Source organism: Prionailurus bengalensis, chromosome C2, assembly GCF_016509475.1.
Source record: "Prionailurus bengalensis isolate Pbe53 chromosome C2, Fcat_Pben_1.1_paternal_pri, whole genome shotgun sequence".
NCBI classification, from domain to species: Eukaryota; Metazoa; Chordata; class Mammalia; order Carnivora; family Felidae; genus Prionailurus; species Prionailurus bengalensis.
Genome location: NC_057350.1, coordinates 154,654,953 through 154,681,914, shown reverse-complemented (window position 1 = coordinate 154,681,914; position 26,962 = coordinate 154,654,953). Strand labels below are relative to the sequence as shown.

At 47.8% G+C, this 26,962-nt stretch overlaps 1 protein-coding gene across 8 annotated transcripts in view; it reads left to right on the top strand.

The window, feature by feature from the left end:
• Nucleotides 1–26,962, top strand: part of MLH1 (mutL homolog 1) — a 48,945-nt gene that overhangs the window by 17,934 nt on the left and 4,049 nt on the right. For 5 of the 8 annotated variants that reach the window (XM_043595773.1, XM_043595772.1, XM_043595776.1 and 2 more), the window contains 10 exons: nt 1,789–1,882; nt 2,707–2,860; nt 8,650–9,017; nt 10,605–10,753; nt 17,966–18,074; nt 19,965–20,028; nt 24,392–24,556; nt 25,090–25,182; nt 25,452–25,565; nt 26,298–26,620. In XM_043595773.1, coding sequence (XP_043451708.1) covers nt 1,789–1,882; nt 2,707–2,860; nt 8,650–9,017; nt 10,605–10,753; nt 17,966–18,074; nt 19,965–20,028; nt 24,392–24,556; nt 25,090–25,182; nt 25,452–25,565; nt 26,298–26,465 — 1,478 coding nt within the window. In that variant the 3' untranslated portion in view covers nt 26,466–26,620. The other 3 variants (XR_006299561.1, XR_006299560.1, XM_043595777.1) reach the window with 2 other exon arrangements.

Here is a 26,962-nt window from a genome sequence, read left to right as displayed (position 1 = left end):
AGGGAGAGGGAGAGAGAGAATCTTAAGCAGGCTACACACTGTCAGCACAAAGCCCAACTTGGGGCTCAGTCTCATGAGTGTGAGATCATGACCTGAGCTGAAATCAAGACTCAGAAGCTGAGCCACCCAGGTGCCCCTAGATTGTACATGTTTTACAGCAGTTTTCAAAGCCATATAGAACAGGGAAGAGAGAGTCAATATTTCATAGACACGTTCTGTTAAACTGATCTATAATAGTAGGGTTTTTTCCTACTTTATTAAGAAGGACTTAAGTCTGGTGTGTAACAAAGTTTGCTTTTATCAAAGCCCAGAAGTATTTTTCATTTGTTTTTCCCAACCATGAAGAATCGCTGCTTTTTTTTTTTTTTTAATTTTTTTTAATGCTTATTTATTTTTGAGAGAGAGAGTGCAAGCAAGGATAGGGCAGAGAGAGAGGGAGACACAGAATCAGAAGCAGGCTCCAGGCTCTGAGCCATCAGCCCAGAGCCCGACACGGGGCTCGAACTCACGGACCACGAGATCGTGACCTGAGCTGAAGTCGGACGCTTAACCGACTGAGCCACCCAGGCGCCCCGAATCGCTGCTTTTTAACACATGTGTTGGCTACCGAACAGGCCAGCAGAAATCCGTGTAAGTGCCACGTGCGTAGCTCACGTCTGTGCTTCTGGTGAGCTGTTCACCGCACGGGCTGTGCATCAGTGCTAGTAGCCTGGTCATGATACCAGGTTCCCAGAAGCAGAGAGGTCAGACCTGTAGGTGTATCATCGGGTTATCTCCGCACTGCATGCTCTCACTCGGGTGGTGGGACAAGGAACACTCCCTCAATGTGTCTCCAGTCCAGAAATCGCAGCAGAGGGACTCTGGCCGTCCCCTTTCAGGTGCCCATACCTGCTCCAGGCCCGTGTGCTCAGGGCACGTGTCCCCAGGTACAGCAACACTGTTGAGGGGCTGCGGGGGTGCTGAGCACTCAGAGAAGAACGGTCTCTTCATTGATAAGATCACAGCCTCAATTCTCCATTAGAAATAAAACCACAGGATGTGTCCTTGCGACACCGACCCAGAAGAACAGGTCACCAGCGGGTCACCTGTCGGGGGAGAAAGGAAGGCTGTGTTTTCTGAAAATAGATCTTCCTCTGATTTTTGTCTTACCTCTCCCATCTTTTGGTGTTTTCCATCCACCCCCTTCCAACCTGCCTCATTTCCTAAATTACCTTAAATGTACATTCAGCTATCCGTACTGCCCGAAGTGTCCAGAAAACTTTCTTGCTCTCGTCGCTCAGTTGGGACACCCCACTGTTGGAACACTGCCCCCCACCACACCAGGTACCCGGGCAGAATCGGTTGCTCTCTCCTCCCACCACTTAGCACACACCTCTCTTGTGGTGCTCACCACTCGGAACTGGAGTTTACCTAGTCACCAGCGTATTGTCTCCTGTGGTACCTGCGATAGGCGGCCAGCGTGTTGTGTTGCAGCATGAAGAGTCTGAGAGCCGATGGCTCACTGCCCACTGTGCCCAGTGAGGTAGTCCGCCCGGGCAGACTGAGGGAAGGGAAGCGGGCAGGCCGAATTGACCACCCTCCCACGTATCTGTGACGTGGGTGAGCGGAGAGAGCCCCAAGCCCGTAGTGAGACACGGCAACACGTAAAAGCGGCCTTCCTGGAGCCTGCTGTGGCTGTCACTCCCGAAGTGTTCTTCCTGAGTGATTTCATGGCATGGTATGAATGTGCACCCGTTACCTTTTCCTTCAGGACAGTTTTGAGCTGGTTACTTTCCTTTTATTTTCTAGATCGTCTGGTAGAGTCAACTTCCTTAAGAAAAGCCATTGAAACCGTGTATGCAGCCTATTTGCCCAAAAACACACACCCGTTCCTGTACCTCAGGTAACGTAGCAGCAGACGCCGCACCCAAGAGTCACAAGGAGCAAATCCCTTTCGGCCGTCCTCTTAAAAGAGACGGGCTTGCCAGTACCTCCATCGGAGTGAGTCCCGTGCGCCGCTGGCCAAAGGGTGTTCTGTCCTTTCTCACGGTAAAGGGCCCGGTTTTCCTGCATGTGTTCACTCATGCAGCAGAATCTCACTGAACGCCTCCCACGTGCCAGCCGCTGTGTTGGTGAAACAAAGGTGGGTAACAGGTCTTGTTCCCGAACCAGACGGAAACTGCCCCCTACCTGGCCCCCGTCTTCCTCCCCCTGGGTCCCTCCAGTGCCCTCTACTGACCGAGATTCACATTGTGGTCGCGGAGCACACGATGAAAGCTGGGTTTGGAGCTGGCACAGCCTCTCCACTGACCTTTGTGTTAGATTTTAATGATGGAAAGTTCTCTCGTGTTTTCTTGTTTTGATCCTCATAATACCGAGAAGTAAGTAGGGGACAGGTTACTGATGAGAAAACCCATCCCGAGAGGTTAAGCGACTTGCCCCAGATCACTCAGTAAGAAGTTCCACTAGTTCTGGAAAGATGGTAACAGCTGACGTAGAATTAATGTGCCAGGTCCGTGTGAAGTGCTTTACACAGATTTAATCCCCACTGTACATTGTGTCCATTTTACAAATGAGGAAACTGCAGCAAAGAACGATGATGTCAGTGACCTGGGGCTGCACAGCTGGAGAATCCTGTCGCTCCGGCTTGAGCTGGAAGTTTTGACCACTGTGTCATTTGGCCTTCCCAAGTCTGCTGGGGTAACTATTCTCTTTTCACCCTGCCAGTTTGGAGATCAGCCCCCAGAACGTGGATGTCAACGTGCACCCCACAAAGCACGAGGTTCACTTCCTACACGAGGACAGCATCCTGGAGCGGGTGCAACAGCACATTGAGAGCAAGCTCCTGGGCTCCAACTCGTCCAGGATGTACTTCACCCAGGTGAGGGCGCTCTCCGTCCGGCTGTTGCTCTGGTGCCTTCCCCACCTGACCGTGTGCCCCCTCGGACGGGAGAGCCCAGACTTCTGCGTGTTGCTTTAGACTGTCTTTCCAAGGATTGCTTTGGTAGTTTTCCTTTGGTAACATCTCCTGATTTGAACCTAACCACGAAGGTATTAGAATGTTAGTCCTCAGGGCGCCTGGGTGGCTCAGTCAGTTGAGCATCCGACTTCGGCTCAGGTCATGATCTTACAGTTTGTGGGTTCGAGCCCCGTGTCGGGCTCTGTGCTGGCAGCTCTGAGCCTGGAGCTGCTCCAGATTCTGTGTCTCCTTCTCTCTCTGTCCCTCCCTCGCTCATGCTCTGTCTTTGTCTCTCAAAAATAAATAAATGTTAAAAAAAAAAATTTGGAATGTTAGCCCTGGGCCTGGAGTCAGGAGGCCTGCGTTTACAGTCTGCCTCTATCTGGCACCTTAGACCGACCCCTTAGGAAAACAGGCTGTCTGAAACAGAATACGGCACCGTCCCGTGCATTCTTCCCTGGGGATGTTCAGGAGGAGGCCGATCTCGCATTCACGGGACAGAGTGGCGAAGCAGGGGGGCAGCGGGAGGAGCAGGGCCCTTAGAGTCAGGCAGGCCTGGGTCACCACTGTGTGACTAACTTCCCCGGTCTCCATGTCTCCCTCAGTAAGGATTGAACTGGCCTTCACCACATCCGAGGGTAGTTACAAGCAGTAGGTGAAAGTCTGCAGAGCCTGGCACCGTTTGCCTTCTTGTAATTACTGAGCTTCCCAGTACTTTGGATTCTCAGCTACTCCTGGCTGTCTGGGGCCTCAGTTTTCCCCTCTGTAAAATAAACAGGTGGATAATACGATGTCCCGTGTCCCTCCCAGTTCTGACATGATGTGATTCCAGGCAGCACGTGGCGAGGGTGTGTTCAGAAGCACAACAGACCCCAGACCTGTAGAAACGGAAACGCTTTCCCGATTAATTATTCTGGGTTCTGCAAGCAGAGAGTGGGCTTCTGCGAGCCTACTTCACAGAAAACTTGTTAAGTCACCAAGCTGGCGAATGCTTCACCCAGGACCCTCCACGGAAAGCACCTGGCTGGGAGACGGCCTGGGCACTGCGGTGAGATAAGGGCCGGTGGGGCAGCCCCCCGCCCCTGGAGCCCAGACAGAGGGCTGGGCAGAGTCCCCTCAGGTTGCTACCGATGCTACCCGAAAGGTGTGTGTGGCAGGCGGGCAGAAGGAAGTTCTCCCTGGGAACCAGCCCTCAATCTCCTGTGACTCTCGGTGGGCCCCTGGTGCCACGTGAGGCCCACGTCTCGCAGAGGTAACAGACACACAAATCCTCGCAGTGCCGTGGTGGCGAGAGCAACGCGCACGCCGTGAGGGTTGGTGCGCCTGGCGTGCGCGGGTGAGGCCCTCAGCAGTGTGTGGTACGTGCGAACCATCACTGTTACTTGGTTTATATCTGTGGCTGCTCCCTGGCAACTGTGCACTGAGGACCCCGCCGTGGGCAGGACTCCGTTGGGTGCCAGGGGATGCTCCATAGCCAGTTCCTGCCTCCACAGAGGCGCCCCAGCCTGCTAGAGAGTACATCTCACGAGAGAGGGAAAGAGGGACTCCTGCCCGGACTTGGGCGGTCAGGGGAGGGAAGGGAGGGATGCGGAGGCTGGGATCCGAAGGCTGAGTAGGAATGAGATGGGCAAAGGGGAGGAGGAATGAAAAGAGTTATTTCTGGCTGAAGAAACAGTGAAGAAAAGGCCTGAGGGCAGGGGGGGGGTGCGGGCAGGAGGGCAGGAAGATGCGTGTTTGAGGTTATGGAAGTTCCAGGGTCCAGTGTTTACCCTGCTGCCAGTAGAATCACCTGGGAAACTTAGAAAACACCCTTGCTGGGTCTTCTCCAGACTAAGAGCTCAGTCTCAAGGTGGCACATCAGTAGTTTGACAGCTTTCCCAGGTGCTGTCATGTGCAGCCAGGGTGGAGCCCAAGCATGGGCCCGTTGGGGAGCTGGCCGAGGGGAGAGGAGGCTGCAGAGGTCCCCCCACGTAGACATTTCTGTTGGCATGTTAAGGAGCTTATGCTGAGGTCTGATGTGCCATTTTATGAAGAATCCTGTGGTCGTAGTGGGGCAGGGATTGCGGGGGAGCACAATGGAGACCCGCAGCTGTCTGGGAGAAGCAGAGGAGGGTCTGGGCAGAGGAGGTCGCTCCACTCACAGAGGGTTGAAGATCTGGAACTGTCGGGACCCGGACAGGGCTTGGCTTGGGGGCGGGGGGGAGCAGGGGGACGGGCTCAAAGCAGGACACGAAGATGAGGAGCACGCTGGCTGGGCCAGAGGGGCCACCCCTCGCTCTGTCCCAGCTGAGATCCAAGGAAGGGATCTGCCAGAGGTCCCGGGCTGTGTCTGTGACCGCACTGGGAAAAGAACTCCTCTTCCTCCTGGCTTATTTTGCAGGAGTCAGATTCATTTAGTGGGCTTACGTTGTATTTTCCAGTAAGTAGATTTCTGACCAGTGTGTCTTCAGAAGGAAAGTGATTTCTGGATCAGACGGCCTGCCTCTGCTGGTGCGGTGGCACAAGCCTCGGAGCATTGCTGTGTGTGGTGGGGTCCCAACTCAGAGCTGTCCCACTCCTAGAGGGGAATCAGAATCCTTTCTCTCCTGCTTGGCATCTGTGCCTTGCACAACACTGCCCAGGGCCTACAGCACAAGCCCTGGTTTGCAATGAAACCATTTGGTATGGAAATCACAAACCCCAGGGGCTCTTGGGCTTCTTCCGACTCCATCAAGGTATTTCACTTTTCTGGACTTTAAAATTACTGTCTGCGAAGTATTTATGTTAATTTCCACTCCTATGGATATTACACGAGCAAATGAAGCAAATGCAGTTGAAACTCAGACAGAGCGGGGGTTGGGGTGCCGACCCCCTGTGCAGTTACAAATCTGTGTATAAGATTTGACTCCCCAAAGCCTTTAACTATTAGTAGCCTAGTGGTGACTGGAACCTTACCGATAACGTAAACAGTCATTTAACACGTATTTTATGTTTGTGTTACATACTGTATTCTTACGATAAAGTAAGCTAGAAAAAAGAAACTCAGGTTTTTAAGAAAATCATAAGGAAGAGAAAATACACTTATAATACTGTAAAAAACCTGCATGTAAGCGGACCCGTGGCGTTCAAATCTGCTCTGTTCAAGGGTCAACTGCATTTACTTCATTGTCCTGTGTGTGTTGCAAAGGTTTTATATTGTCCATGAAGAAAGGTTTTTTGGTTTTTTTTTGTTTTTTTGAGCAGAGTTGCTACTTTATTTGACTTTTTATTATCTAATTCGTTGAATATTTCTAAGTATACATGGAAGTGGATAATACACAAATTATCCACGAACCTGTCACCCAACTTCAACAACCAACATTTTGCCATATTTGTTTTCCCTCTCCCTCTCTGGCTTGGGGGTGGGGAAAAGAATATTTTGTTAAATGTATTTTTTTTAATGTTTATTTACTTCTGAGAGAGAGAGAGAGAGAGAGACAGGCACGAGCAAGGGAGGGGCAGAGAGAGAGGGAGACACAGAATCCAAAGCAGGCTTGCGGTTTGAACTCACAAACCGCAAGACCATGATCTGAGCCTAAGTCGGCTGCTTTAACCGACTGAGCCACCCAGGCGCCCCAGGGGAAAGAGTACCTTAAAGCACATTCCAGGCATTTACTTTTTCCCTAGTACTTCGTTATGCGTTTAAAAAAATTTTAAATATTTTTTCCTTATATAATCACAGTGTTCTTTTATACATAACAATGATAATAATGTCATTTAGTATCCAGTCCATATTCAGATATCCCAATTGTCCAAAAAAGACGCTTTTATAAAGTAGCTTTGTTCAAATCTGTATCCGTTTAAGTTCCATTGTATTTAGTTGATCTGTCTTTAAATCTCTTTTACATCTCTTTGAAAGTAGAAAATCCCTGTACAATCTTTTGTTGTTCCTATTAGCTTATTCTAAAGGCTTCCTGTGGAATAATGCACATTTTTGTTTGGCTGATTGCTTCTTAGTGTCATTTAACTTGTTCTAATTCTCCACATTTCCTATAAACTGGGAATTCCTATAAACTAGCATAATTACACTCAGATTTAAAAAGCAGTTTGTGTTTGCCTTGTACTTTTGGTCACATCCCAGCAGGAGGCGCATACTGACCTGTTATGCATTTTGGTGATGGGACTCATCAGTGGGTTCAGCTGGTGACAGCCTGTTTCCTTCGTTGTTAAGTTCTCCATGAATATTTAGCTTAATGGTTTCACCATTCATTGATGACCATTACCTGATTCTGTTATTTCACTAGGATTGCAAGATTGATTTTCTCATTTTATCATTTTTTTCTACATTACTGAACTGTAATTCTTCTGTATACAATAACTTTCCCTCATTTGTTAGAGCTTTTTGGTTATCCTGAAATACAGTTCATACTAGAAAGTAAGGGTAAATGCTGAATTCTCTCTCTTTAATTATCAATGTGCAGAGGAATGAGTTGGTGTCCTAGCGATCTGCAGTGATGTTTAATGACTTTGTCCTCTCTCACTGTCTCTCTCTCTCTCCCTCTTCCTACCCGTTTTTTCTTTTTCTCTCAGTATTTTATCATAACTGCTAACAAAGCTATATAGTTTAATTACATAGAGTCGTTTTTATTTTGGATGCTCAAATTATCCCATCTTAGACCAACGAAATCCCCTTCAAGCTGATGCTCTTGTCCTTATGACCCAATTCCATTAGTCTTTGATAGCTTCCTTGTTTCTGGCAAGAGAATATGTTGTAGGCTCACTGCGTACTTTCCCAGCCCGAGCTCTGGAATTGGCCATTTCTCCAAGGAAATCTGGTTTATTTTAGTGGGGATGGTATTTAGAGACTATGATCTGGGGTCCAGGGGTCCTTACTGCTGCTGGGTGGTCATTGACTTTAGTCCTTGCCAGTGGACAGAGCTAGGAAATATGTATATTTAAAAATAGGATAGTGGTTGCCAGGAGCTGGTGAGTAGGGGAGAATGGGGACAAAGTTTCAGTTTGGGCGGATGAACAAGTTCTAGAGATGGATGGTGGTGATGGTTGCACAGTGATGTGATCTACTTAATGCCACAGAGCTACACGCTTGAACATGGTTAAGTGGTAAATTTTGTGTTTATTTTACCACAATAAAAAAATGAAATCCTCTTATGGCAGGGGAAAAAAAAGACAAAAATAGGAGAACTTTACACTAATATTTCTCATTTGAAACCAATTTTAAAATTATAAGGATTTTGTTGAACTTTTGAATTGTTTACTGGAGTATCTGTTGAATTTCAAGTTCTGGTCAGAACTCCTATATTAAAACTACCTCTGTAACGACTTACCTGGTTCTGGCTTCTTTCTCCAGTACTGCTTCACTTTGGGACCAGAACGTCTTTTTATTTTTATTTAAAGAATTTTTAAAAGTAATCTCTACGCTTTGAGGCTTGAACTCACAACCCCAAGATCAAGAGTGGCTTGTTCTACCAACTGAGCCAGCCAGGTGCCCCTGGAACCTGGACTTAGTTAGTTCGTGTTCTAAATCTTCCCGTTGTCCTCTTTTTAATATTTTTTTTCTGATAGATCCTACTTTATTGAAACATATAAGATAGAATACAGTAAGAGTTCAGCATCAAACGTAAAGGGAATCTCATATTACATAAATACCACGGAGCTTGAAAGATCTTGGTGGCTAGGAATCTTATTTACTTAAAAAAAGTGTTTTTAATCCGCTACCTTCTTTTTTGACCCAGACTTTACTCCCAGGTCTTGCTGGCCCCTCTGGGGAGGTGGTTAAGTCCACAATGGGTGTGCCCCCCTCATCCACTTCTGGAAGCGGCGACAAGGTCTATGCTCACCAGATGGTCCGCACAGATTCGCGGGAACAGAAGCTCGATGCGTTTATGCAGCCTGTGAGCAAGGCTCAGCCTCAGGCCGTGGTCCCAGAAGATGGGCCTGAGGCTTCCAGCGGCAGGGCCAGGCAGCAGGATGAGGAAATGCTCGAACTCCCGGAGCCTGCTGCAGTGGCTGCCACAAATCAGGGCTTGGAGGGGGATGCAACAGAGGGGACTTCGCAAGTGTCGGAGAAGAGAGGGCCACCTTCCAGCCCAGGTAACCCCAGGTATGGACTCGGGGGGAGGAGTGGCTTGCCTCTGCTGTTCTCCCTTAAAACTGCTTTCTGGCTCGACTTTACGAACCGCTTGCAGCTTCTCTCTGTCTGACTCAGCCTCTGACTCCAGTGGGACAGTGCCCTGCCTGTGACCATGGCTTGAGAGTCCCCCACCCAGTAGTCTGCGAAATATCTTAAATGTCCATTGTTCCAAGCGTGAGTTAAACACACATCAGAAAAAACAAATCAGAAGATTCATCCTTTATTTTTAGTACTGGATTTTGATACAGCCCCAATAGCAGAGGTGACTAGAGACAACCCTAAAACATCCAGAGGGTTCTCCTTCATTCCACTCCTCTCAGTAAAAATGCATTTCCCCAGTTCATATTAAGCCCACAGGCTGGCGGTGAGAGCAGGAGAAGGGCGGACGGTAACAACAGCTGACATTTAGCTGCGTTCCCAGCATGCACCCGGTACGCTCTCCAGAGGTGCGGCGCTGGGACCCCAGGCGGACATTCCTTACCTGCGGGCTTGGGTGCCGCACCTGGGCACCCAGGTGCTTGCCCAGGGCTGCCCATCCACACCGTGGCCGGCCACTAGGACCCCGGTGCTAAATTGGCCTTTGGGATTTGGATGCGTTACTGGACTCCAGTTTGCCCGTTGCCAAGTCGGTCTGGCAAGACCACCTGGAGGGCTGTTTCCAGAGAATAATAAGGGTGCCGCCACTTATGGAGAAGATGCCATGTGGTGGATGCTGTATGCACACTCTTAGCAGCCCTGCAGGGCAGGATTATGTTTCCGTTTGTCACCGGGGGAGGTAACACCACCAGCTCTTTACTACACAGCAGTCAAAAGAAACTTTTGAAACCAGGAATGAAACTATCACTCCTTAGCTGAAAACCAGTGTTTCCCCTTGCACTTGGGTGCATCCACCCTGCCTCCCCGTCAGCCTCCCGCTTTCCCTGTCCCACGGGGTGCTTGGCCACTCCTCTCTGTGGCTGACCTGAACTGCCTGAGCTTCCGCCCTTTGCTCTCGCCGTGCTCTGGGCCTAGGAAGACTCTGCCGTCTTGTCACTCAGGACTTCTGTGTCACCTCTTGCCAGAGGCCCTTTCACTGCCCCATCAGTGTGTTACCTTTTTAGTTTTCTTCTTAGTATTTGTTGCTACTTAAAATGAGCTTTTTTTCTGTGTCTTTCTGACTGCCCAGCTGGAAAGTAAGTGTGGTGAGGGCAGTCACCTTGTCTGCCTTGTGCGTGGCTGCCCAGAGCTGGCACTCTACGTGTCTGATAGAGGACTGAACGAGCAAAACTTGGCAAGGTCAGCGCACATGCTCAAGTCCCCGCAGCCCCCAGGGCGAGTGACTCCAGAGTCCTGCTATGTGCAGGGCCGGCTGCTGGGGCCGCAGGGTCAGCCGACACACAGTATGCTAGAAAACAGACCCATCTTGCTGGCCTGCCACCCGCACAAGGACCCCGCCCCAGACGTGCACAGCCAGCACAAGAAGCTGTCCCCTCTTCCAAACGCATACACAAAATTTGGCTGACTTAAAAACACAATTTTTAAGAATGGTAATCTCTGGGTTCCTTATCGTCATCACAGAAAGAGGCCCCGGGAAAGCTCTGATGTGGAAATGGTGGAAGATGATTCCCGGAAGGAAATGACAGCAGCTTGTACTCCCCGGAGAAGGATCATCAACCTCACCAGTGTCCTGAGCCTCCAGGAAGAAATTAATGAGCGGGGACATGAGAGTACGTAAGTGCCAAGGTCTGTCGGGGTCTCCGAGGGCCAGAACGTGAAGGTTTTGGAAGTGCAGGAAGTATTTATGTCAGGGTGGCCACCGCAGTGTGCCAAGCAGACCTCCCTTTATTAACCTGCAGCAGCAGCTTACAGATGATTTTCAACTGGTAGGGAAGGGAAAAGTAGTCTTTGGTTTTAATTATAATCATCGGTATTCTCATTAAACCCAGCAGTCAGAGTAAGGCAGTCATTGAAACTATCTTCAGTTTGTTTCTTAGCCCTATTAAAGCAAGATTCTTTAATCTTAAGCCTCGCTGGGACGTGCTCTTGCCGAAGCACGCAGGCTTTGCAGGGCTCTGAGTGGATATCCTGGCCCTACCGCTTCTGTTGTGTGACCTTAAAGTTGTGACTTAACCTTGCTGTGCCTCAGGTTTTCCTCATCTGTAAGATGAGATCGGTTTTACCCTTGAAGATGATTGTGTTGATTAGAGATAAAAAGTAAGTAAAAGACTTGTTACACAGTAAAGAGTCAGTAGATACTTTCATATCCTGAAGATAAAGACATAAGTCAACATCATCTTCCTCAGAAATAGCTTTTCATAATCCTTGAGTATAGAAGCTCCATTTTGGTCCCTGTTACTTCAAAACTAAGTAATGTGGTTTAGGAATTAAAGGGGGCTAGCGCCCTCCTGGGCGTGAACTGACCAGGGAGGGATTGAGGAGTGTAACAGCGGCCCCACCAGAGAGCTGTCACCACCTAATGAGTCAGTCGTGCTTCAAGTGTAGACGACCCGGCTCCGGGCTCCAGACGGCAGGTCCGCACTGCAGGCCATGCGGTTCAGCCATGGCCTTTCCATTTTTCACGTGCAACTCATTTCTTGATTAGAGTAGTCACATTTCAACGCTGTGTCTTAAAATAGGACAACCTGGATTAACTCATAACGTCCTGAGTGGCCGAGGTGAATTTAGCACTTTCCACACTAATCCTCAACCTTCTAAAGCGGCTGCCATGACTCAGCAGCCCCTTCCATTTTTCTCTGTCTCAGTCATCCCCTGTGTGAACAAATTCAGGAAGGCCTCCATTTGCCTTGCCGTGTTCTCTCTTTTCTTTGCACTCTGGCCCTTCGTCCGCACGTGGGCAAAGACATAGGTGTCTCCACACATGGCAAGAGTAAACGCTTCCTGTGACTGAGGTCCTGCCAGTTGCAGGAGTAGTTGCCAGTTGGCTTCTGGCGTTTGTTTCCGTGAAGATTTGTTCTGGTTGCTCTTCCGTTTATTGGCTTTCAAGCTGGGGACTTTCACAACCGTTTAAAATAATGTAAGAGCGGTGGGCTGTTAACTTGATTTATTTAGCAGGCTTGCTCACAGTAGTTTCATTGACAGCCTCCCTCAGACTTGGAATTGACTGAGTCTTCTTGAGGGTTTGTCTCCCTCGTGCAAAGCAAGCTACTTAAAGTTCAGGTTTCGAGAAACTTCTGACTGGTTGCAAACTCTTTTTGGTGCAGCGTCAAGCTAACCTGCATCACGTTGGATCAGGTGTAGCGTCCGTCGCTGAGGCTCAGTTGATGAATCCAGATGTTCCCGAATTGTGTCTTTGTACGCGTTATGTCATTGAACTAGAATCGCCCTGTGAGAGCAGCTGCTGTTAGGTGTTTTGAAGATGGGGACGTGGAATGGGAGATGGAGAGGACAGATGAGTTGGAACATCTCGGCAGTCAGAAACAGGCCCAGGGACACGCCTTGGTGAGGGCGGGTCGTGACTGGCACGGCCTGCGCACGAGGTGGCCGGCCCGGGATTCAGATGCTAAACAATCACCTGCCTGTGTGGGCAGGTGCACCTTGTGATCCCATCCCGCATCTGAGGCTGGTTTTTCAGATGCGCCGGGGAGGGGCTTACAGGAGGAGTAGTGCCCGTGGTCTGGGAGTGGAGGGAGCCGGAAGCACGCTGCTGGAGCCCCTCGGAAATTTGTTCACCTTTTTGGGGCATCGTTTTCATGCTCTGCAGCAGCCTTCCTGGGCCCTAGTGATGAACACCTAGGATACCGTGTGTGGGCCTCGTCAGCGCCAGCCCGCGTCCAAGGGGAAGGACCTCTGCCTTGGATCCTGCCCGCTGGCGTGTGGTTTACACCCCCACAGCCCCAGGTGCGGGAAGCTGCTGGTCTTTGAAGGTGAATGCTGTACCGGGATTTCCCTGAAGCTCGGATTTGGTGAGGTGGGCCACCGGCCTCAGCAGACCAACAGCCTGACCGCTCCCCCGCAGAGGCTGGCTGTGCCCCTAACCCAGGAAAGGAGTACGGGATACCCTCCTTGTAGCGACATCCTTAGTTGTGCTTATTCGTGTGATTATTCGATCTACGAATAATCTGCAATACGCGATCGTGTTGTCTGTGCAGGGATCGCGTCTCTCGCACTCCCCGCCTCCCTGTTGGTGTCCACAGAGTGCCTGGTGGGTGGACTCAGGATTGAGGGGAGTAGCCCGGGAGGTGAATCTTTATCGTGAAGGATGTCAGAGTTGAACACTCAGACAACTCTCTTGAGTCTCCTGGATTTCCCCACTCCTGGTGGGCACACTTTCAGTCAAGAAATGAGGTTAAATTTTGGCCCAGTTTCCAGTTAACTGGATGCTGCATGGAATTAGGCTCATCTCAGTAATGACTAAACCTACTGCTAGTCCTGTAATTTTGATCTGTTAATTTATGAGGATAAGGAATGTCATAATGTCTTTTGCTGTCATTTGAATGTAAAAATGTGCTTCACTTTTTATCCACAGTTTCACTTTCTTGATCTTTGGCGAACAGTCCTGGGTCTAAATGTTCATACTTTTACATGGCCTATCCCCAGATGATAGTTTCTTTCGGTATAGGAAATCAGCTCGGCAGACATTTGTCAAGTATCTTCTCCGCACAGATGCTCGATGCCAAGCCCTGAGGCAGAAAGTGAGGTGAATGGGCCTTGACCCCGGCCCTACAGGACACCAGGGTGTTGTGGGGAGTGTTTAGTAAGTAACCGGCTACCACCTAACGTAAGGCAAAAGATACTCTGTCACAGATAGAAGGCCACCTCAGCCAAGCCCAGGGAGAGACCAGCCTGGGAGAGCTTCTGGGCCATCTCCAACAGCAGCCACAGGCTGGGCACCCTTTGGCTTCTGGAAGGCGGGCCTGCAGGGCGCCGAGCTTCTGCTCTGCACATGGCCGCTCAGAAGTAGAGGACTGCTCGCGCTTCCATCGGGTTTGGCTTTACTTGCTGCTTCTCGGAAAAACACACCGAGACCCAGAGCCTCCATCGAGCACTCAGATGTGTGGTTTGGCCTTGAAGCGCAGAGGGATCGTGTCCCGTTTTGCTGCCGGCAGAATGGCAGGGAAATGCCCGTGGACTAATAAGGCTGTGGAGATACTTAGAGGAAGCGTGAAATCGAGGTGCTCGAGGTCCAGCTAAGAGGTGGTGAAGAGGGCCGAGCAGCCTCAGGAAGCCCAGGGAAGAAGAGTCCCATCTGCATGAAGGAGCACCTGTGGGGGCCCCATGCCAGACGCCAGCAGACCCCTGCTGCCTTCCCCGCCCAGGGTGCAGGGCCGCGCCTCAGTAGCCGGGATGCGCCAGAGGGTTCCATGAGAAATCTGTGTGGAAAAATCTCTGACCCTTTTTTTGGTGGATTACACTGCTTTTCTTTCCTCCAGTGCCTCATTATTCAAGATTATTTGATGTTCTCCAGCTTTTAAAATAATCATTTCCCGCCTACGCAGAACATCCCGTAGAGACATTGAGTTTCCAGTGGTAACAGAGGGGAATGCTTCATTCTACAAATGAAGAGGAAAAAAAGCCTCTTCTTACTGGGGGTTGAGGGGACAGAGAGTATTACAGAACTTATGTAACAATATGAGAATTCACTTGTGGTGCCCAAGCTTAAACAGAAAAGTGCTGTGTAGTGAAAACATGATATACAGGCTTATTGCTGTCCCCAGACCCTTTTCTGTGGTTTCCAAACCGCTTTCCCCCATTCCCCTCTTGGTGGTGGTGTTTTTTGCTCTTCCATTTAAAACGCGCGTGCGCGCGCGCGCGCACACACACACACACACACACACTGGTAAATACAAAATCAAATTTATAAAATATTTACATAGGACTTATAGAGGAAAACATGTGAACGTCTGCTGAAGAAAGAGCATTGCTGATCACCTTTGAATCTCTTAGGTGCTTCTTCCCTAATCCACCCCCTTCCCTTTCCCTTAAAGGTAACCACTTTCCTAAATTTTGTGATTGTTATTTCTTTTCTTCATAATCTGTTTTTACCACCCCTATTTGTAGCCCTAAAAAATTTGTTTAGCCTGCAAGTTTTAAATTTTACATAAATGGGGGCGCCTGGGTGGCGCAGTCAGTTAAGCGTCCGACTTCAGCTCAGGTCACGATCTCGCGGTTCGTGAGTTCAAGCCCCGCGTCGGGCTCTGTGCTGACCGCTCAGAGCCTGGAGCCTGTTTCAGATTCTGTGTCTCCCTCTCTCTCTGCCCCTCCCCCATTCATGCTCTGTCTCTCTCTGTCCCAAAAATAAATAAACGTTAAAAAAAATTTTTTTTTTAATTTTACATAAATGGAATCATACTGTGGTTTTTTTGCTACATATATATGTATGTATCTACGCATATGTTCCTAGGATTCGTCCATTTTATTACATATAGCTCTGGTTTACTTTTTTTATGTAATAGTTTCCACTTAGTGACTATTACTGCACGTTTGTTCATTCACTCTGCCGTCGAGGGACATTTAGAGACTCACATGGCCTCATCCCTGCTTCCTCATGCTCCACCCCACTCTTGGACACAGGAGATTCAAGAGCTTGGCACACAGGTTTGGAAGCTTGCTATGGGTATATATGTAGGAGAGCTATTCCTGGGTCATAAGATGATAAATTGTTTTTCAGAAGGGTCGGATAAATGTACACATTGTTGGTCCCACCAACGATGTACAGAAGTTGGATTTGTTCTGCTTTCTCTCCAGCATTTGATCCTGTCAGACTTTTTACCAGTTTAGTATTTGTGAAATTGTAGCTAATGGTAGTTTTAATTGCATCTCTGTGAGTACTAATACATTAAAGTATGTTTCCCCTTAAGTGCCTGTTCAAGTTTTTTGCCCATTTTTCTGTTGGGTTTTGGCCTTTTCGAACTGATTTGAGGAGTTCTTCATATATTCCAGATGGTAATCCATTACATGAAAACATCTTCTCCCAGTTTAGGACTCATCCATCTTTTCTTAAACAAACACTTGTTTCATGAACAGAAATTCTTAGATTTAACATAGGCAGATTTTATGAATCGTTCTTCACAGACTGGCTTTTTAAATCTTATTTAGAAGATCCTTGCCAACTCTGAGATAATTAAAGATACACTCTTACATTGCCTCCTAAAATGCTTTGTGTAAATCCCTAGTCCTCCTGGAATTTGTCTTTGGTGGACAGTGTTAGATTCATGGTTTTCATGTGGATATCATATTGTTCCATAATATGTTACTGCTTGTTTGGAATTAGCAAATATTATTTGCTCATAATTCGTTCCCTGAGATCTTTCATGGTCTACCTGAAGCACATCCTTTGGTGAGGTCTTGGGTGGCAAACTGAGTTTTTTTTGGTCCAGTTCATCTGCATTTTGAAAAGTGTTTTTGCTGGTTTTAAAATTCCAGATTGGCAATTGAAATTGCCATTTGGCAAAGAAATTACCTTTTCTTAATGCTTTGAAGGTGTTCTATCATTTTTCAGCTTCCACTGTTGCTGCAAATCCAGCTATCGGTGTTATATTTTATTACTTTGTGGGTAGTCTCTCTTTTGTCTCTGAGTGCTTTTAAGCTTTTTTTTTTCTTTAATGTTTTATTTTGAGAGAGAGAGGGCACAAGCAGGGGAGGGGCAGAGAGAGAGGGGGAGGCAGAATCCCAAGCAATTCCACACTGGCAGCACAGAGCTTGACTTGGGGTTTGAACTCAGGAACCATGAGATCATGACCTGAGCCAAGACCAAGAGTCAGACATTTAACCGACTGAGCCACCCACATGCCCCTTAAGGTCTCTTCTTTAGTGTCCTGCAGTATCTCTGTGCACCAAATGTGGGTTTTGTTGGGCCTCCTGGAGCTGAGGCTTGGTGTCTTATGTCACTTCTGAGATAGTCTCTGATATCTTTGTCTTCAAAGTCAGCAAATATTGTCTCTCCCCGTGCCCTCTGCCCCTTCCGGAACTCGAGTTACATATTATCCTCCATGTTACATAAGCTGTTCCCCATAGTTTTCATCTCTTTGTCTCTCTATGCTGCATTCTGGATAATTTATTTAGACCTACATTCCAGTTAATTACCTTGCCAGCTTTGTGTAATCTGTTGTGAAGTCCGTCTTGAGTTTTAATTTCAATTATTATATTTTTCATTTTTAGAAACTTGAGTTCTTTTGGAAATCTTGATCATTTCTGATAGTCTCCTGCTACTTATTCATTATTTTAATCCCTCTTAAGTATACTGAACATACATATTTTCTCTTTTCTGCTGGTATTTCCAGTCTCTGAGCCTTTGCAGAGGTCATGCGGTTTCTTCTGGATTCTAATTCTTGGTGCATTCTTTGTGTGTTTTGTAATTTTTTGACTGCTAGTTCCTGGTATTTTATCTGTGGGGGATTATTTGAAGCCTGGATTGAAACAGAGAGTTTGCATTTGATTCTATCAGGGACCTGGAGGAACAGTCAGCCCCGAATCACGTCAAGCTATAATCTCCATACAAGGTTTTAGGCGACGTGCTCATCGGGGTTATAGATTCTCAGGGCTGTAATGTTTTTCTTTGCTCCCAACACCCAGACTTGAGGTGGGTAGAGTTTTGCCCACTGCCCTTGGAGGGCATGGGACACAGTATTTCTTCTCTTTGGCTGGAAGGTGCAGCTTCACATGCCAGGGAAGAGGTCTCCTGTGAGCCTCCCCGTTTCAAACCAGTCCTGGATTTTTTTTTTTTTTTCTTTTTCTCCCCGTCAGAGCCTGCAAAGTCTAGCATTCGTGATTCCTGAGCTTCCTCTGGTGCCTTTGGGTGAACCTGGCTTCACGCCTCACAGTACTTCTCTGGCTCCTGGCTTTGCCTTAGGTTGTGATCTTCGAGTATTCCTTCGTCCTTGGGCAGCTTTTTGTTGCGTCGTCGTCTCTAGTCCTGGTGCTTGGTGTGTTGGGCTGCAGAGGGTCAGATGTCATTACGTAACCTGCTTTTTGTCTTCCAGCTCTCCGAGAGATGTTGCACAACCACTCCTTCGTGGGCTGCGTGAATCCTCAGTGGGCCTTGGCACAGCATCAGACCAAGCTGTACCTTCTCAATACCACCAAACTTAGGTAAATGAGTGAGTGTGTGAGGAAAGCAAGGCCGCTACAAGGAAGGTCTTGCAGGCACAGGCACAAAAGGCAGGAGGTGCTTGGAAAGGTCCAGGCGGATAATGGTTTCAAATCCAGGCTCAGCCATTTACCATTTATGTGACCGGGGACAAGGTACTTTCCTAAACTGTGTCTCAGATTTCCCATCTGCAAATTTGGAAATCACTACTTAACTTGCAGGGTTTTGTGAGGATAGGAAATGACAGGAGAAGCCTAATGTTTGGAAGCTTCTTGGAGCTCAGTAAATGTTGGCCCCGGTGAACCAGGTGTTTAGGGCTTGGTGCTGGTGAATTCTAGCATCTGCTGTGTGCAGCGGGGTACTGTGGGACGCAAGAGAAAGAAGACCTGAGGCCCCCTTTCCTCCTCCGCGAGCACAGCCAAGGCTTACCCTCGCCACCACACCCGCCTGTGGGGCTGACGAGCACAGAAAGGTGATCACAGCAGTGCCATTTGCTCTGCACGTAGCCGGCAACATTTCTGTTGATTGTTTCCACAGAGCTTGGTGGGTGAGCTCCTAGTGAGTCTAGAAGCTGTATTAAGTATCTCCTCGAGTAGGCGGCACAGAGGGGAGGGTGCTGCCGCCCTACATGTACGAGACCTCGCTTGTCCCCGTGGGGCCCCTGCCCGCTGAGCCCCGCGGTTGCCTCAGCCTCTGGAGCCTGTGAGCAGGGCGGCCACTGGACGTTGCTTGGGGGCGGCACACAGGTGAAGACCAATTTGATCTCCCTCACCTAGAAACTGCCCTCGTGCAGCCGACTGTTGGCTCGGACATCTCTTTGGCTAAGAACTCACTCCTCCTACGCCCTTTTGGTGCGGCTCTGTCCAAGGTCCATGGTCTTTGCTTTGAGGATCCTTTGGCTTGTCCGGTGAGCGGTCTCTTACTAATGTGCTAGGAATTCGCCTGCCCTTCTTCCTGCTTTTCCAGCATGTGTGAGTGCATTTCCAAGGCTCCATCCAAATCACAGTTGTGGTCAGGGTCTTTCACTTCACAAACAGAAATCCAGGCCAGTCCTAGAATTTCAGCTAGTAATGAATGTGAATGGTTTCCCCGATTGAGAACCAGGTTCAGCGTGCAGTGTCTGGGTTCAGCTCCTTCCTTTTCCACCTTATTAACTCTGACCTGGGACAAGTCAGGTACTTACTGGGTGCCTCGGTTTACCCCCTAGAATGCGAGTGTACTGGATGCTTTGTCTGCTTTGACTGATAATGAAAAGAAGTCTTTAAACAGCCCTGTTTGCTGTTCGGATTGCTTAAGAACTATAAAGTGCCATTTATTTCAGTGCTGTGTTGTGTAAGGGGTTCAGTGTATTGTGTACTTTTCTGCTGCTTCTGGAATGTTGCCAGCCAGCGCATCATCCTACACCATACACCAGGGTGGTCTAATTCTGCCTTGTGTCCACTGGTGATTATTTAGCAAGTCTCCTACCCTCCCTATTCACTCCACACCATTTTTAATGGTGAATTGTTAAAAAAAAAAAAAGTGGTTTATAGGATTTTTTGTAAGTGGGGAAAAGGTAAGCAAACAAAAATCCCTTAAATTTCACCTACAGGGCATTCAAGCGCCTCTTGCAGCACCAGGGGGTGGGGACAGAGCATGGGTGACTTAGTCTTAGTGCTCTAAGCTGCATGTGGAGGCCAGAGAGCCAAAGCCGTGGCTGGAGCACGCAGTGGGCCCGGCGCTGTGGAGGGGGAGGAGGTCTCCGTAGACCGCCGAGAAGGCTCCACAGCAAGGCGGAAGCGTCCCTTTGACCCATCCGTGTTTCAGGGGTTATTTTTCCCCTTTGTTCTGGCTGCTTGGCTCTCAAGCATGGATTCAGCCTTTCCTTAAAGTCACTTCATTTTTATTTTCAGTGAAGAACTGTTCTACCAGATACTCATTTATGATTTTGCCAATTTTGGTGTTCTGAGGCTGTCGGTAAGTTTATTTCCTGCTTCTCACTTCTGAAAGTTCCAACAGCTGGTCATTTCTGAAAATAATAGCTCTACCCTAATATCTGATTTGCAGGATGTTAGATTTTTCTAACTATGCTTAGGACAGTGTCTATGTTGTATGATTTGTAGATGGAAGTGTCTTTAGTTATAACAGTTTTATACAAAGCAGAACAATCATTTGGTAGCCAAGCTTAAACATGTGTTTGTTGTTATATAAGTTAATACATATCTACTTAAGAAAACTTGTAAAGAGATAAAAATAGAAATAAACATCCTCTAAGGCCCATGACCCAAGTACAACCAGCCCCAGCTGACAATATCAGGTCATTTCTTGCAAGACTTTTTCATTGCTTAATTTTAATTTAGAATTAAAATACTACTATTTATCTATGTAGGTTTATGTCTTCTTTTTAGGGGTGACAAACTCTACAAAAAAAGCCTTCTGGGATTTTTCTTGGGAGTATCTTTAATTTACAGATCAATTTGGGGAGAAAGTCTTTTGTTAGATTTATCCCTTAGCATCTCACACGCTTCAACACAATTATAGATGCCATGTTAAAAATCTTCCAATTGTTTGCTGCTAGTACATAGAAACACAGGTGTTTTTGTGTGTTGATCTTGTACTTTGCAATCTTGACAAACTCACTTAGGAGTCCTAGTAGCTTTCTTACAGATTCCATCAGTTACTACATGGCCTCTGTATGAATAAAGGCACTTTTATTTTTCCTGTCCAGTCTGGATGGCTTTTCTTTTTCTTCCCTGACTGCACTGGCTAGACCCTTAGTACAATGTTGAATACAAGTGGTGAGCATGGAAATCCTTCTCTTGTTCCTGATCTTAGGGGCAGACACATTCAGCTTTCAGAATCAAGTATGCTTTCTGCTGTGCGTAGAGATGAGATGTCCCTTGTGAGGTTGAGGAAGTTCCCTTCTGTTCTTGCTTGCTTAGAGTTTTTATTCAGGAATGGATATTGAGTTTTTTCAAATGTTTTTTCTGCACCTGTTAAGATGATTGCATGGTGTTCTTTTTTAATTTGTTAACATAATGAATTACATTGGTTTTCATGTTAAAAACCAACCTTGAAATCCTGGAATGAACGCTGCCTGTACATGATGTATTATTATTTTTATATGTTATTGGAATAGATTTTATTTTTTTTAATTTTTTTATGAAACTTATTGTCAAATTGGTTTCCATACAACACCCAGTGCTCATCCCAAAAAAATGCCCTCTTCAGTACCCATCACCCACCCACCCCTCCCTCCCACCCCCCATCAACCCTCTGTTTGTTCTCAGTTTTTAAGTCTCTTATGCTTTGGCTCTCTCCCGCTCTAACCTCTTTTTTTTTTTTTTTTTCCCCTCCCCCTCCCCCATGGGTTTCCGTTAAGTTTCTCAGGATCCACATAAGAGTGAAAACATATGGTATCTGTCTTTTCTCTGTATGGTTTATGAAATACATTTTCTAGAATTTTGTTTACAATTGTTACATATATATTCATGAATGATACTGGTTTTTATTTTTGTTGTAGTCTTTGTCTGGTTTTGGTATCAGCATAATACTGGTTTCATAGAATGAATTGGGGGGGCATCCCTTCTGTGTAGAATTGGTGTTTATTCCTTAAATGTCTAGTAAAATTCAGTGAGGCCACCTGTGCCTAGAGATTTCCTCATGGGAAGGTTTTAGCTACAAATTGAATTTCTTTCATAGATAACTATTCAGGTTGTCTTTTGCTTCTTGACTGAGCTTTGGTTTTTGTTTCTTTTAAGGAATTTGTCCATTGAAGTTTTCAAACTTAGTGGTATGAAGTTTTTCGTAGTATTTTTTCTAATTATTTAAAAAAAATTTTTTTTATTCTTTATTTATTTTTGAGAGAGAGACAGCGAGACAGAGTATGAGTGGGGGAGGAACAGAGAGAGAGGGAGACATAGAATCCGAAGTGGGATCCAAGCTCTGAGCCGTCAGCACAGAGCCCAACGCGGGGCTTGAACTCACAGGCCGTGAGATCATGACCTGAGCTGACGTCGGACGCTTACCCGACCGAGCCACCCAGGCGCCCCTTTTGTAATTCTTTTAATGTGTAGATCCTCTCTCATTCCTAATACTGGGAATGTATGTCCTCTCGTTTTAACCTAATCAGTGTGGCTAGAAGTTTATCAATGGTATTGATCTCAAAGAACTGACTTTTGGTTTCATTGAGTTTTCTCTCTTTCCCAGTTTTCTATTTCACTGGTATGTACTCTGATCCTTATTATTTCCTTTCTACTTATTTTGGGCTTAATTTGCTCTTCTGTTTCAAATTTCCCAAGGTGGAAGCTGAGGTCACTGATTTGACATCTTTCTTCTTTTCTTTTTTTTTTTTCAACGTTTTTATTTATTTCTGGGACAGAGAGAGACAGAGCATGAACGGGGGAGGGGCAGAGAGAGAGGGAGACACAGAATCGGAAACAGGCTCCAGGCTCCGAGCCATCAGCCCAGAGCCCGACGCGGGGCTCGAACTCCCGGACCGCCAGATCGTGACCTGGCTGAAGTCGGACGCTTAACCGACTGCGCCACCCAGGCGCCCCTCTTTCTTCTTTTCTAATGTAGGTGTTCAAGTGCCAATAAATTTCCTCTATGTGCTGCTTTAGCTGCCTCCCACAACTTTTGACAAGTCATTTTCGTTTTCATCCTGTTCAAAATATTTTATTTCCCTTTTGGTTTCTTCTTTGACCCACAGGTTATTTAGAAGTATGTTGTTTCCAGTGACTTGGAGATTTTCCAGTGACTTGATATCTGTTATTGATTTCTAATTTAATTCCATTTTGGTCAGAGAACGTACTTGAATCCTTTTACATTACTGAGACTTGTCTTATGGCCCAGAGTCTGGTCTGTGCTGATCCATGCACACTTGAAAGGAACTTGTATTTTGGTCTTGTTGAGTAGAGTGTTCTAGGAATGGCAAGCATAGCAGGTTGACAGTGATGATCAGATCTTACGGATCCTGATTTTCTGTCTACTTGTTCCAGTTTATTTTTTTTTTTTAATTTTTTTTTCAACATTTATTTATTTTTGGGACAGAGAGAGACAGAGCATGAACGGGGGAGGGGCAGAGAGAGAGGGAGACACAGAATCGGAAGCAGGCTCCAGGCTCTGAGCCATCAGCCCAGAGCCTGACGCGGGGCTCGAACTCGCGGACCGCGAGATCGTGACCTGGCTGAAGTCGGACGCTTAACCGACTGCGCCACCCAGGTGCCCCTGTTCCAGTTTATTTTTTAAAAAGGGTGGGATTGAAACCTCTGACTATCATTGTGAACTTGTCTTTTTCTCTTTCCATTTCCATTAGTTTGGTCCTTCGTAGACTTTAAAGCTGTTACTGAGTGTGTAAACGTTTAGAATCGTCAGGTCCTTTCATCAACTCCTCCATTATGAAAATTACTAACGATGTTGTGTAGGTTCCTAACATGCAAAAAAGTAAGATGTATGGCCACGGTAATGACAGAAGGGGAGAAATGAAGGACAATTTAGGCATCTTATTTTTAACCATGTATTTCAGTCTTCCTAATCCGATGATTTACCTGGAATGTCATCCAACTTATTCACCCTCCCCCGTCGCTTTAGTTATCAGTGAGGCAGTAGAACTATGAAAGCAAGTGGAGTTCTTAGACCTACACAGAAGGCAGGTGCCTCCACAGGGCCTCACCCTGCCCTGTTCAGCAGGCTGTCTCCTCTCTGTTGAAATGGCCATCAGTGAGGAGGAGCAAGGTTTCCTTGTGGATTTCCGGGTGTTTTCTTTGTGGGAGATGGAGAATGAGTGTTAGATTTGGGGTTTCGCCCGTCGCCACGATCATGGTTTTGTGGTTGTTCACACAGCCACACCTCGTCTTCATTCTGCACCTCGCTGCGCTTCACAGACATCGCATTTTTACCAAGGGGAGGTCTGTGGCAACTGTGCAGAGCAAGTCTGGTGGCACCGTCTTTCCAGCAGCATGTGCTCACTCCGTGTCTCTTGTCAGTTTGGTGATTCTCACAGCATTTCAGACTTTTTTGTTATTATCCTATTTGTGCACAATACAAACTGATCAGTGATTATAACTCAGTGGAAACTCAGATGATGGTTAGCATTTTTTAGCAATAAATTTAGCTAAGGTATGTACGTTGTTTTTTAAGACACAGTGCTGTTTCACGTGTAACAGACGTGTAAATGGAACTTTTATATGCACTGGGAAACCAAAAAATTCACTTTACTCCCTTTATTGTGGTCTGGAAGCAAATCCACAGCACCTCCGAGGCACGTACACCCGTGGCGGTCTCACGGGAGGGAATTCAGGCGCCACCGGGACGCACGGTTAACGCTTCTCCCTTCTAGGAGCCAGCGCCGCTCTTTGACCTGGCCATGCTCGCCTTAGACAGTCCCGAGAGTGGCTGGACAGAGGAGGATGGCCCCAAAGAAGGACTTGCTGAGTACATTGTTGAGTTTCTAAAGAAGAAGGCTGAGATGCTTGCGGACTATTTCTCCTTGGAGATCGATGAGGTGTGTATTCTTCACATAAGAGTCCAGTTCTGTAGTTGGTCCAAGATCAGGATGAAAAGGCTGCCCACCCCAGCACGGAGCATATATGTTCACATCTTCACTCCCAGCTTGCATTTCTGGGTTACACAACCGTTTTCTTACTCTTTCATGCCCATTTCTGTTCCCAGAGTGAAGGACTCATGTGAGGGAGAGCTGAATCCCACGGTCCCACAGGCCACAGATTATGCCAGGCCACTTGCCTTCCTTGTTTCTTCATCTTATTCGTTTAACCTTTGGGGCTTTCCATCTCCAAGTGTTGTTTAGTTGGTGAGCATATAGAAAGAAATAGTTACTCTGCCTCATGTCAATACAGAAAGCTCGCTTTAAGTGCTTTGCTCTCCTGCCCCCAGGGCGTGGCCCAGTCGGGCACCTGGCCACCCAGAGTGCAGGGAGGAGGACAGGACCCGGAGGAAGCAGCGGGAAACTGAACTTGATTAACTGTAACCGTGTTATTTCTTGTCCCCTTGTCTTGGCCTCACTTCGAAAACGAGCAGGAAGGGAACCTGATTGGATTACCCCTGCTGATCGACAACTACGTGCCCCCTTTGGAGGGCCTGCCTCTCTTCATTCTTCGACTAGCCACCGAGGCAAGTGACCAAGCCGACCCCAGGTGTGTGGGCCGGAGGGAGAGGGCACAGGGCCACACCTTCGTCTAGAAGGATGATGAAGAGGATAGAACAGCCCAAGGCCCCCTTCCCCTGCCTCCCCGGGCAGTACTCGGCCGTTACGCTGTAGATTTAACACCTAAGAAGTAACATTTGAAAAGCTTTAAGTGGTGTGCAATCTCCACTTGGAAATGAAAGGTGTTTATTAAAGCCAGTACATATGTTGAGGTGTCGAATTCTGTTTGGACCAGGTGAACTGGGATGAAGAAAAGGAATGTTTTGAAAGCCTCAGCAAAGAGTGTGCTATGTTTTACTCCATTCGGAAGCAGTATGTATGTGAGGAGTCGACCCTCTCAGGCCAGCAGGTACTGTGGTGATAATGCCCATCAGCACCCGGGACGGGCACGGGCCCTCACACCACCTTTAGGAGATGAAACTGGCCGTCCCCGAGTTCTAGGATTTCACTGCACAGGAGGGTTGGACACGGCGCTCAGCTTTTATTTGTGAGTTTTGCTTCCTTCTGCTGGTCTGGAACGATGTCGCCGTCAAATGGAAGGACACAGGCCATCCCGAGGAGACATGGGAGGCTGTCTCCATCGTTAGCCCGTCGTGTGTCGCCACTGCCTTCTGGTCCCACGTCAGCCTCCCCGCGCTTGCCCGGCTCTGGCAGCCTTCTGCATCCGACTGCCACTCTGCCGGGAAAGCAGGGCTGTACTGGGGCGGCGTCCCTGGCCCTTCTTACGGATGGGCTCGGCTGGACACACAAGGGCCTGGGTGAATGGCCTGCTTACTGCTGCCATCCAGACGTCATCGTCAGGATCAGACATTATGTTAGAGCCCACTATAGTAAACTTCCTCCCAAATGGAAACAAAGTTTCCATGGGAGCAAGTCTCTTCCCCGTGGCTCCTCTCTCACGTTCAGGCCTGTAGGCTCCCTGAGAGGCTGGCCAAAGAGGTGTGTCACCAGCACTGGCTAGAAAGTCTGTTGTAACCAGCAAGACTTCCCAGGCCCAGTACACGTCAGCCAGGAAACCATGCGCACCGGGATGTGAGCAGGGTGAACGGGAGGTTTGTGACATCCAACGTGTCTCTTCCAGAGTGACGCGCCCGGCTCCTCAGCAAACCCCTGGAAGTGGACTGTGGAACACATCGTCTATAAAGCCTTCCGCTCACACCTTCTGCCTCCTAAACGTTTCACGGAAGATGGAAATATCCTACAGCTTGCCAACCTGCCCGATCTATACAAAGTCTTCGAGAGATGTTAAGCACCGTCACTCTTGGACTCGGGGGTGTGCGGTTCCTGCACTGTGTCCTGATGAGGGTAGGTCTTAGGCTGAAGACTCCCCATCTGCCTTCTGACCCGTAGCATTCTTTCACCCTTGGTGGACTGACCAGAAATAAATTGTCAGACACATCCTAACATGATTCCTTTTTTTTTTTTTCAACGTTTATTTATTTTTGAGACAGAGACAGAGCATGAACGGGGGAGGGCCAGAGAGGGAGGGAGACACAGAATCCGAAGCAGGCTCCAGGCTCTGAGCTGTCAGCACAGAGCCCAACGCGGGGCTAGAACTCACGGACCACGAGATCACGACCTGAGCCGAAGTCGGACGCTTAACCGACTGAGCCACCTAGGCGCCCGATTCCTTAATACTTGAGGGGCTCAGTCGGTTGAGCCTCCAACTTTGGCTCAGGTCTGGATCTTCGCGGTTCGTGAATTCCAGCCCCGCATTGGGCTCTGTACTGACAGCTTGGAGCCTGG